Here is a 12,743-nt window from a genome sequence, read left to right as displayed (position 1 = left end):
CGACGTGGATCCTGAACAATAAAGATGAGACTGAATAATCTCAGGGGGAGGAGTATGAAGAGGGTCACATCAGGGGCGCCTGGGTGGCGCAGTCGGTTAAGCGTCCGACTTCAGCCAGGTCACGATCTCGCGGTCCGTGAGTTCGAGCCCCGCGTCAGGCTCTGGGCTGATGGCTCGGAGCCTGGAGCCTGTTTCCGATTCTGTGTCTCCCTCTCTCTCTGCCCCTCCCCCGTTCATGCTCTGTCTCTCTCTGTCCCAAAAATAAATAAAAAACGTTGAAAAAAAAATTAAAAAAAAAAAGAGGGTCACATCATAGAAGGAAAATCATTTAATTTTTTTTTAACGTTTATTTATTTTTCAGACAGAGAGAGACACAGCATGAACGGGGGAGGGGCAGAGAGAGAGGGAAACACAGAATCGGAAGCAGGCTCCAGGCTCTGAGCCATCAGCCCAGAGCCCGACGCGGGGCACGAACCCGCGGACCGCGAGATCATGACCTGAGCCGAAGTCGGACGCTTAACCGACTGAGCCACCCAGGCGCCCCTATAGAAGGAAAATCAAAAGCAAAGCCACACAGTCAGTAATTGGCATAACAGTGTGGGTTGGAAGTGAGGACACCTGCCTGGCTAAGGGTGAGTCTAGGAGAGTTGCAGGAACTCAGAACTGGTTGGGTACAGTTGAGTAAGACTGAACAGAACTATGAAAGCCAGCTGGACGTGTTTGGTCTTGATGTGGCAGGCACTTGGGAGCCACTGCAGTTCCTTCAGCAGGTCCGTAATGAAATCAAAGTAGTATTCCAGGGTCATGTAAGACAGACAGTGGTGGAAAGATGCCAAAGTTGGAAAAACATGCCATAAGGCTGTTGGGATAATCCAGAGTTGAAGAGATCAAGGCTTACTCTACAGATGATGAGACAGGCTAATAGGGAAAAAGAGGTTCAATCTGAAGAGGAGTTAAAACGATGAAACATCCAGCTTTGGGGACCCATGTCATAAAAACGAGGATAGACAAATCAAGTAAGACCAAAGAATCTACATTTTCTAACCAGGAAGACCCAGAGACTTGGGGTGTATTGACAGCAATGGGAAAACTAAAAAGGAAAGTCATTTTAGTGACTCCAGTTTTACCGATGTCATGTCGATAAATGATTATTTAGTGTTGTCATGTCAGCTTTAAGAAATAAAAGATCCTGTGGGCACCTAGGTGGCTCAGTCAGTTGAGCATCTGACTTTGGCTCAGGTCATGATCTCACGGTTCGTGAATTCAAGCCCCACATCAGGTTTGTGGCTGTCACAGTGCAGAGCCCACTTTAGATCATATGCCTCCCTCTCTCTCTGCCCCTCCCCAGCTCTCTGTCTTAAAAATAAATTAGCATTAAAAAAAAAAGAAATAAAAGATCCCAGAAAGGTAAGAATCCTTTAGCCAGAGTCAGCCAAAGAAGCTGAGAAAATCAAAAAGGAAGAAAAGCCATAGAAGGAAAATCAAAGCAGCTGTGGAATGAATCAGCTTACTGAGGAACCAATGCAAAGAATGAAGAAAAGAAGGTTGTGCTGTTAACAACTTTGGTCTAGTTTTGAGCATACAGATCTACATTGCCCACTGTGAAGCCATGCATCAGAACCTTCATCAACCCATCTCTGTCTTCTTTGAAAATGAGGCCTACACACTTGTGACATAAGCTTCTATTGTTGTTTTCAGCTCTATCAGCCTTCACGTACTCTTCTGACTCTTGTGACCACGGGAAACACAGCCTTGAGGGTCCCCCGCAGGTTGAGACAGGTGGGATACCATCAGCCCATGAGGCAAAGGAACAGGAGAAACAGAGCAGAGGGCAGGGCCATGAAAGCCAATCACCAGAAAAGGTTATAGGAAGTAGTGCATACTTTAAGAAGTCAGGATATATTAAAGAAATGACAAGTGGTTACCACAGGGCTGGTAACCCAGTTGATAAACAATACCAAAATACCCTGACTCAATCAGTTGATTAATTATGTCCCCCAGAATATTAAGAAGATGAAATTTGTCCCAGAAATAAGCAGCAAGATAAAATTTCAGCTCAAATCAAAGTTATGCCATTCAACTTTCGTTCCAAACCTTTCACCATGGGAGCAAGCCAAAGTCTCACATTTCACCTCTGATGCCCCTTCCTTGGCCTACTCACATGAGCATAACTCAGGAAGAAGAGCTGGTTGTTGGTGAATGTGATGCCTGGTAGGAGAGGCTCCTCAAGTCCCTGCCTCTTGTCATTTATCCATTTCCGGTAAGCCTGGAGAGAGAAGTAGAATGGATGATCCTCTGCAATGGTGGCTCTTCTCTTGTTTCATCCAGTGCAGAGATACTCAATATATCCTCCACCATGTGCAAAATGCATCCTGTAAAGTTTTCCTTTAACAACACCAACCTCTGGAAATGCAAATCAATGTCGTATTGCTTAACAGTGAGGCAGATTCACCGGCTAAAAGACCTGATACTCAACAGATACAGAGAAGCTGGGCCAAAGCATTCACACGTTCAATACCTCCTCCCCCACAAAAAGCTATTCTTTCTCTAACACAATGGCAAGGACTTTGGAAATAAATGTTGGGGTCAACATATTGGGGCCAAATTTTTATTTTTCCAAGTAAAAGGGAAAACTATCACCTGCAATCACCATCACTTTATAAAATATATTTTAATTAGAATACAGGAAGGATGTAACCTGAGAATAACAGCCTGGTCTTTACATTAAATGCATTTACCTTTATGAAAATCTTTCCACATCATCCTTAATGCTTCTTATTTAAGCAAAGACCAGTGGATGATGAAAACCTTATTATGGACTGTTACTGGCCAACTATATGAGAACCACTAGCCTCTGGCCATCATTTAGAAGCTTGGTATTTTAAGAGAAAATTGCAAGATGGGCTATAGAGACCGGGTACTCAAGGAAAACTCATATGAACATAGCCCTGAGGAGATTTCTGGAACGTGCTTTGATATTATTGTGAATGCATTTGCTGAAAATCATCCTTTAAATACATGATTCTTCACAACAAATATTATTCTTTAGGGTGACTCTATATCCCGTAAAGAAAGAAAAAAAGAAATGCAGCTCTATTCATATAATAGAGTATGACAGAGTCAATGTGGAAATATAATTCTATTTACAGAAATTACAGAAATCTAACTCCTCAAGAATATGTCTGGAGTGTAAATTGAGGTGCACCCACATGGCGTTCCATAGTTTCATTTTAAAAATCACAGCAAATATGTTGCAGTGCATACCCTAAAAGCTTCCCGCAGACCTCCATTATCAGCAATATTTTCTCCCAGGGTCCTCTTCCCCTTCACCTAACAAAAAGAAAAAAAAAAAGAGTGTTTCACAGCCAACTATCATTCAGCAGAAGGCATAAATATGATACCAAGAAAAAGTGCCATATTTTCCAGAGAAAATTACATTCAATAAATCATAGGGTAGTCATAATATATTGTGAGATGGCAAACGAACTCCAGCAAGGTGCTCCTGAATACACTAATTTCTATTTATTATGCTACGCATTTCTTTCTCCCCCACCTCTGTATCTTACCAATTTAGCCAGCTCCAATAAAATGTTAACAATACTCTGAGTGACTCGGGTTTAATGGAGAAAAAGTTGAAATGTCAATACACAAATGACTTTCTCTGATTAATTCATATAATTTGAGTCTTTTCAGTGTGCTTCTGTTTCCAAAAATTTACCATCCACAAAGGAACAAAACTTCAAGACCAACCATCACCATTTTCCCTTCAGCAACTTCCATGAAAAATTAAAAGGAGGGTAGTTCTCATGGGGGACAAAAATCAAACAGAAGTAACACATTCCACAAGGTCAAGGTTTGCAATATGTATGATAAGCAGCCAAGCACGGGGAAGAAATTCCTCCAAACATTTGAAGATTGTTTCTTAAATCCCTAAATAGGTTAGGATAAAAAAAACATTCCAAACCAACACAGCCCACAAGCCAGAATCTAACCTGCCGCTCATTTTTGTACAGGCTGTGAGGTAAAACTGGATTTTACAATTCTCAGTGCATAGGGGAAAAAAAATCCAAAGAAGGGGAATATTTTGTGGCATATGAAAATTAGATGAAATTCAAATTCAGTGTCCTTCATTCAGGTTTATGGGAACACAGCCACGCCCATTTGTGTCCATAGGGTCTGGGGCACTCCCCTTGCTACAGTGGCCTAGTTAAGTAGTTGCAAAAGAGACCTATGGCCCACAAAACCTAAATCACTTACTGCCTGGCCCTCTGCAGACCAAGGTTGTCAATCCCTGCCTAAGAGGCAGAATAATCCCCCCTCTCCCCTACCAAAGACGTCTATGTCCTAATTTCCTGGAGCCTGTGAAAATGTTATCTTTTGTGGCAAAAGGAAATTGTAAAATATGATTAAGTAAAGGATCTGGAGAATTAGCCTGCATTATCCAGGTGGGTCTAATGTAACTACAAGGGTCCATATAGATAGAGGAAACGGGAGGAGTGATGCAATGTGAGATGTGACCAGCTACTGCTGGTTTAGAAGAAAGGCACCATGAGTGAAGGAATGTGGCCAGCCTCTAAAAGCAAGAAACACCAAGGAAACAGACTCTCCCCCAGAGCAGCTAGAAAGGAAAACAGCTCTGTGTCACCCTGATTTCAGCTCACTGAGACCTGAGCGGGACATCGAGGACTGCAAAAGTGTTTGTGTTGTTTCAAGCCATTAAGTTTGTGGTGATGTGTGATAGCAGCAACAGGAAATGAATACACCCTGCTGTAAACTTGAAAGCCATGGGTCCTACCCATTCTTTACTTTCAGGCTAGCCCAAGCACCCAGGTATCAAGCAATACCAATGGATAAAAACCAATCTTCGGAGAGCATTAATTTCTGTAATCACCCAGGACTCTCCTAGCTTCAGTCCTCTAAGTTCCCACTCTGGCTTCACATATATTCTTCTTTGACAACAATCTTACAAATTAAGTGCTGTTACCACCACCCTTGTTTAACAAATAAGGAAAGAACAGAGTGTGTAGCAGATGTCTACAGATGTCGTTGTTGCAGATGTCGTTGGTGTCACACTAGATCCCCTTTTCCATCAGGACTGTACACCCATTTCTCAACTGCTACCAGCTCAGAAAGATTAAGCTTAGCTTAGGGGACTCACCACACCTGAAGATTCCTGGGAGGGGATACCCCAACTCTCAGTAACTGACTGATGAGCAGTTAGAACTGCCTAGCCCCCTAACCCCCGGCTGAACAATTCCTATGGTGTGATTCATGCTCCAGAACCTGGATCAGGCTGAGGCTAAACTCCTGAAACCAACAGGTTTTCCTTACCCTCATACAGGTCTCTCCTGAAACTACTTCCTAAATAAATCCCTTACCTAAGAAACCCCTTCTTGGGCTTTGTTTCTGGAGGACCTAACCTAAAACAGAGTGATTAAATCAACTGCCCACATTTCACGGGGATTCAAACCCAAAAAGTCTGTGTCTAGAGTTTTTGCCTCCTAACATGCTACCTTCTCAAATCTCAACTGCTCTTGATTCCATTGCATCTGCTTATACCTACTCATGCCCATATTTAATTTCCTTCGTTGTTTCTCTAAGCTTTATCAAAATTGGAGGTTTGAGGAGTGGCCTCACCCCTCTGGCTCCTCCCCCTCACTCTAGACCACCTCCGTAGACCATATGGCCCTAGGTTGGCCTCTCACCAGCTGGGAATAGTCTGCTTCTGTGGCACTCCCCTGGAGCACTCCCCAGTTCACTGCAATGGACTCAGGCATGGAAGACCAGCATCCATAAATGGAGCCAGAAAATAAACTGTGGCCCTTTATACCCACAAAGGAAGCTGCCCCCTCTCCTCTGGGATAGAGATTGAAGCTGTTTTCTGACAGTTGAGCGGATTTTGCCAGGACAGGCATCCCCTTTCTATCGTCCTTGTGACAAAGGTACACATTTGCCAGAATTCAGTTTCAGTGTCTGACATTTTAGCCCAAAAGGATGCTGTGGAATAGTCCCCCTCCCAACACACTAGCTAGGAATAAAATGAGCTTAGAATATGAGAACCACAGCATGATATGGTGAAAAGAATGTGGATCTCAGACTCACTCTAATCTAGACTCTGCTGTGGTTTTTCATCTCTTTGAGCCTCAGTTTTCTTATACGTAAAATAAGCTAGCAATATGTACACCTCTCAGGAGCAGTATGAGGATTACATTTGTTTCGGCTGATTGAAAAGTCTACCACCATGCCTGCATATAACAATCATCACGAAATATACATTCCCTTCCTCTAAAAAAACTGTTCTTCTATTGGTTTTTGTTGTTGTTGTTGTTTTCGGTCCCACAAAATTTGGTTTTGTTTTTCTGTAGGATGGGGCACCTATGAGTATGTGACAAAGTATTAGTAATAGTAACAACAATTTACTGAGCACTTACTGCACGTCAGCCATCATGCTGGTGCTTTACATAACGGCAGCCATTTAATTCTTACAACAAATGAATGAGTTCAGGAACAGTGACCCATTTCACAGATGAAGACACTGAGAATCAGGAACATTAAGCAATTTTCCCAAGTTCAAAAAACTTGCAACTGGTTGAATCAAGATTTGAACCTCTAGCTGACTCTAGAACCCCTCCCTCCCCTACACTTTTCTTGAAGCAACATATATTCTAGATGGATTTTCACAATGTGATAACTCCTGAATTGAATACTGATAAACAGAAGCACCCATTTTACATCTTCTCATGACAGAGTTGTAGATATTAAAATACACACACATACACATACACACACATACACACACACACACACAGAAATGGCTTTCCAGAACAATGATGAAAGAGCTACAGAAACTATTCAAGGATACAGCCTCTGGTTTCTCTGCCTGGATAAAGAACAGTGTTCCTTGTGCTGAATATGGTTGAAGAAGTAGAGGACCAAGTCAGTTCTGTGTGGTCTCTTGTTCCTGTTAGGTGTGGTACCCTTAACTATACGAATTAGGGGCATACAGGGTGCACATGTGTGTTTTAGAGTGAGGGCTTCCTGCAGATCCATACCCTACCAACAATTCTTCACTATTGGCCTCTTAACGGTCAAATACAATGCGAGAAATCTATTTCTTATAATTATGAAAGCAGGGGTAGAAAACGCAATAAAAAACTACAAAGAAAAATTCGTATAGGGAGCAGAAATGAAAACCTGATCAAACCAGCAAAATAAGGAAAAGGAAAAAGAATTAAAAATAATATACAGGAGATAAACTACAAAGAGAAAACTATAAAACTGTGTTTGAAAATGTAAAATAAGAACCAGACAGAAAGGCATACCATGTTCTTGAACAAGAAGACTGTATAATAAACATGTCAATTCCATACAGTAACTGTGATTTAACTTAGAATCCCAATGGGATTTTCTTTGGGGCACAGGGTAACCTGTGGGTAACATGATCTTGGACCAACTACAGAAGTATATTTGCCTGAGAATGGGCAACCACGTAAAAGAAGAACAGTGAGGGAGAGTTTATATTGACACATACCAGAACAATCCTTATAACAATGGTAATAAGGGCTTGGTAAAGAAATCAACAAATAGACCAGCAGAGTAGAACACATAATCCAAAAATTGATGTCAATATATATAAGATTCTAAAATTTGACAAATAATCAATTCAGTGAGAAAAAAAAGTCTTTTAATCAGTGATGGTGGATCAATGGACTATCAGAAGAAAAGTAATCACTCATATTAAATTCCATAAAAAAATAAGTTTTACATGCATCAAGATTTAAATGTAAAATAACACAACAACAAAAATTTTCCCAAAAAGCTAGGAAACTATATATATGACATACAGTGGAAATACAGAAACTATTTTTTAAGAGAAATAGGTATCTTTGGCTATATAGAAATGTTTAATTTTTGTAGGTCAAAGATGCCATATATAAAATCCAATGGATGAGCAATATACTTGGGGGAAAACACTGTAATGTGGATGATAAAATTTTAACATCGGTAATTTTTTTAAAAGTTCTCATATATTGACAAGAAAATAACTGAATAGAGAAATGCTCTTTCGTGTATCACTGGTGAGAATATGAAATAATGTAAGTTGTTGGTGACAATAGGAACCTATCTTATACGGACAAAAAGAACATGAACCTAACGACTGTTTATTACAGCAGCATTTACTGTTGGAAAAGAATTGGAGACAAAGCATAACCTCTCTCAACCAGAGGTTAGTTGAGTATGTCAGACACACTCACAATGTGGACTTTTGGACAGTCACTGAAAACCATGAACTAAAGGGGTGCGTGTATGCATGTCTGTCTCCACATGAGCATGGGAAACAGTGTACCAGGGTGATTAAGATGAATTACAGGTAGGCAAGCTAAGAGTGATGACAGGGAAAGGGGAAGGGGACGGACATGAAGACAAGAAAGGAGCAGAATCTGACACACACAAGCAGCATGTATAAAGTCGCATTCTTGTCTTCATGGAAATTTATGTATGTATACCTAAGAAAAAAAGAGGCATTTTAAAAGTACATTTCTTTTGTTCAAACACCTGTAATTAACATCTCTTAACCAATTCAGAGTCATTTAATTCAAATTAGTGAGATTTCAACGAATTAAACTAAAGTAGTAGTTTGGAAGGAAAATGTTTTAAATGATATGGAATATAGATTTATAAGAGTTGTACTGTTTGTGTTTGCAACAAGACTTTCTATATTTGTCTGAATCTAGGAAAACAAACGAATGTTTAGGCCTGTGATTCTCAAACTCCAGAATGAATCAGAGTCAGCAGAGGGTTTGTGAAAAGAAAGCCAGCCAGACTGACTATCAGCATTCCCCTCCCTCCAGGATTCTGGGTCAATAGGTCTGTCATAAGACTCGAGAATTTGCATTTCTAACAAGTTCCAAGGAGAGGCTGAGGCTGTTGTTTTAGAAACCACACACCAAGAACCAATGGGCTAAAGGAAGCTAATGTCCAAAAGAGAAAAAATGAGATGCTCCACAAGACGCTCCTTCACCACAGTTGTACTTACATTTAAGCCAGCTTTCCGCCAATAATAGTTGCTATATTGGTTAACCATGCACTTTGTTTTTTCTTTAAACTTTTCTTCTGAGTCAGTAGACCACCAAGGATCCAGGTTTCCATTTTTATCATATTTTCTACCTAGCAGAAAGGAAAATTAAAAGATATTTGTACTACCTGTGTTCTCTAGGATTTTTATGGTTTCACATCTCACATTTCGGTCTTTAATCCATTCTGACGTTACTTCTGTGTATGGTGTAAGCAAGTGGTCCAGTTTCATTTTTGTTTTCCCTGCACATAGATGCCCAGATTTTCCAAAACCATTTGTTGAAGAGATTGCCTTTTTCCCCACTGGATATTCTTTCCTGCTTTGTCAAAGATTAACTGACTATATAATTGTGGGTTCATTTCTGGGGTCTCTATTGTGTTCCATTGATCTATGTGTCTATTTTTGTGCCAGTACCATACTGTTTTGACGGCTACAGCTTTGTAATATAACTTTGGAAGTCTGGAATTATGATGCTTCCCGCTTTGCTTTTCTTGTTCAAAACTGCTTTGGCTATTCAGAGTCTTTTGTGATTCCATACAAGTTTTAGGATTGTTTGTTCTAGCTCTGTGAAAAAATGCTGTTGGTATTTTCATAGGGATTACATCATTTTCCCAAAGAAGACATCCAGATGGCCAAAAGACACATGAAAAGATAACTCCACATAGTTCCACATAACTTATCATCAGTGAAATGCACACCAAAACTACAATGAGATCATCTCACACTTGTCATAATGGCTAAAACAACAACACAGGAGACAACAGGTATTGACAAGGATGTGGAGAAAGGGGAACCCTCTTAGACTGTTGGTGGGAATGGAAACTGGTGCAGTCACTGGAAAACAGTATGGAAGTTCCTCAAAAAGTTAAAAATAGAACTATCTTATGATTCAACAATTGCACTACTAGGTATTTACCCAAAGAATACAAAAATACTAATTCAAAGGGCCACGTGCACCCCAATGTTTACAGCAGCATTATCTACAATAGCCAAATTATGGAAACAGCCCAATTGCCCACTGATGGATGAATGGCTGAAGACAGATAGACAGACAGACAAAGATATAGACACAATACACATACACACAGTGGAATCTTATTCAGCCATAAAAAAAGAATGAAATCTTGCCACTTGCAATGACATGGATAAAGCTAGAGATTATAATGCCAAGTGAAATAAGTCAGTCAGAGAAAGACAAATACTTGTCTGTGGAATTTAAGAAACAAAGCAAACGATCATAAGGAAATAAAAGAGAGAGAGAAGCAAACACCAAGACGAGTCTTAAAACTACAGAGAACAAACTGATGGTTGCCAGAGGGGAGATGGGTGGGGCAGGGGTGAAATAGGTGATGGGGATTAAGAAGGGCACTTGTCTTGGGGCGCCTGGGTGGCTCGGTCGGTTATGCGTCCGACTTCGGCTCAGGTCATGATCTCACGGTCCGTGGGTTCGAGCCCCGCGTGGGGCTCTGTGCTGACAGCTCAGAGCCTGGAGCCTGTTTCAGATTCTGTGTCTCCCTCTCTCTGTGACCCTCCCCCGTTCATGCTCTGTCTCTCTCTGTCTCAAAAATAAATAAACGTTAAAAAAAAAAAAAATCACTTAAAAGAAGGGCACTTGTCTTGATGAGCACCTGGTGATGTACACCTGAAACTATACTATAATGTATGTTAACTAACTGGAATTTAAATAAAAAGAAAAAAAAGATATTTGTACTATTTATGGAAACTAATTTCTCCATTTCCCCTTTCCCTCAATTCAATAGGCCTTGAGAAAGCAGTTCCAGTAGCACGGACCACTCCTGGGAGCAGCTCCTACCTTCTCTCCAGTGTCACAGGTTAATTGTAGAAAGGGGGGAAGGAGAAAGAGGAAGTTCTTTCTTTCTAAGTAAAAAGAACATTTTAAAAATAAGATTCATCAACTTATGGTATGCACATTCTGAACCAATCTTGACTTCTTTGTTTTCATCTGATGTGACCCAAACTGTTCTCTGGATTATGAAATGAAATGGCTTCATTCAGAAAGTCCATGAAGGGAGACGGAGCACCAGGACCAGTGAAATTCCAAACAGTCCATGGGAACAGTCTAATGAGTCATTCACACTGTGAGACTGTAGCCCCTGACTCAACCCTGTAGGAATGTGTTTCCTCCAAGTTGCTAGGAGCCGAGACACACATAAAACCTCTGTTATGAATCATTCCACAGCCATCAGTGTGCATGGAAGGCCCATCTGTCCTGCTTGGACAAGGAAGGTTGCTCTAAAAAGAGAACTTGGGGGGCGCCTGGGTGGCGCAGTCGGTTAAGCGTCCGACTTCAGCCAGGTCACGATCTCGCGGTCCGTGAGTTCGAGCCCCGCGTCAGGCTCTGGGCTGATGGCTCAGAGCCTGGAGCCTGTTTCGGATTCTGTGTCTCCCTCTCTCTCTGCCCCTCTCCCGTTCATGCTCTGTCTCTCTCTGTCCCAAAAATAAATAAAAAACGTTGAAAAAAAAAAAAAAAAAAAAAAAAAAAAAAAAAAGAGAACTTGGAACAAGAATGGAAATCTCCAAAACATAATGGAAAAAAGATCAGTTATACATGCTTTTTTGCCATAGGCTCACTCTTCATTTTCTCTACACCCTTCAAAAGAAGTCTGAGTGTATCTAGACTGTCTTCATACTCAAGATTACTATTGGTTTGAATTTAATTATGCAAAGAACTCTTCAGTGGGCTTACAAGAAAGTCCTAGAAGCAAAGGTGTTAATTGGAATAATCCAAGGCTCTTCAGCAGGAGTGGATGCCATTACCACCAACCCCTGGAAGGGCACGGAGTCACTGTCTTCCACACACTATCCAACCAATCATTAAACAGTTACAGGGCATGTAGTTAACTATGTGACTCTCTGTTCTAAGTACTGGTTACAGACTGAAATTGGCATCATTAGATTATGTCCTTGGAGAATGACTTCAGAAGGCCTCCAAAAGATTCACAGCGAGAACTGTACTTAAATTTCCCAGGAAGAAAGGCCCAGAACCAAGAGATCACTTCTGGGTTATGTTTCTTAGCTAAGACACTCCTCTTAGATAAACCAAACATGGAAAGACAGAAAGTGTAGCTCCGGAAATTGAGAGGAGCACAAGGTAGCTATATTTTAACAGGGAGGGGAGAGGCCACGGGAACCAAAACCCTAGATGATTCAGGAAGGGTTGGTGGGAGCACAGGAAGAATTGCCCAGAAGGAGAACCAGGCCTTCCGGTCAGCATCCAGGAAAGGATGGTGGAGACACCACAGACATGGAAGAAAAAGGTCCTTTCTATAACAATGTTGCCTTGTGCCAGTCGGCTCCTTGCATCTGCCTGTCACTGTGCAGATGTGGATATGATTATCATTTGCTACTAATTCATAAATTTCAGAGTTTTCATGTGGCTTTCCAATAATGCTCAAAGGTAAAGGAGAAAGGAGTGCCAATTACAAATGATGACAACCTACAAGGGGCAATAATTTCTTTAGTTTATGCATATTCTGCTCTTGTGCTTAAATCTCATCAGGATACACAGCATATTCTATATTTTGCATTATTAGGAAAGCATAGCCTTTTTAAAAAAATCTAAAGATATGCCAGCATAGAGAAAAACACAGCTTAAGCATTGCATAATCCTTGAAATCGTATAAAGGAATCAGGCAGCCAAGCTCCG

The 12,743-nt window shown here is 40.9% G+C and overlaps 1 protein-coding gene across 3 annotated transcripts in view; it reads right to left on the bottom strand.

The window, feature by feature from the left end:
• PHEX (phosphate regulating endopeptidase X-linked) overlaps positions 1-12,743 on the bottom strand; it is a 237,425-nt gene that overhangs the window by 8,811 nt on the left and 215,871 nt on the right. For all 3 annotated transcript variants that reach the window (XM_058714607.1, XM_058714609.1, XM_058714608.1), the window contains 3 exons: positions 9,038-9,168; positions 3,265-3,330; positions 2,162-2,266 (listed from right to left, as the gene is read on the bottom strand). In XM_058714607.1, coding sequence (XP_058570590.1) covers positions 2,162-2,266; positions 3,265-3,330; positions 9,038-9,168 — 302 coding nt within the window. The remainder of the gene's footprint in view (positions 1-2,161; positions 2,267-3,264; positions 3,331-9,037; positions 9,169-12,743) is intronic.

Source organism: Neofelis nebulosa, chromosome X (assembly GCF_028018385.1).
Source record: "Neofelis nebulosa isolate mNeoNeb1 chromosome X, mNeoNeb1.pri, whole genome shotgun sequence".
Classification (NCBI taxonomy): Eukaryota; Metazoa; Chordata; class Mammalia; order Carnivora; family Felidae; genus Neofelis; species Neofelis nebulosa.
Note: the sequence above shows the minus strand (reverse complement) of the source record. Positions and strands in the feature narration are given on the sequence as shown.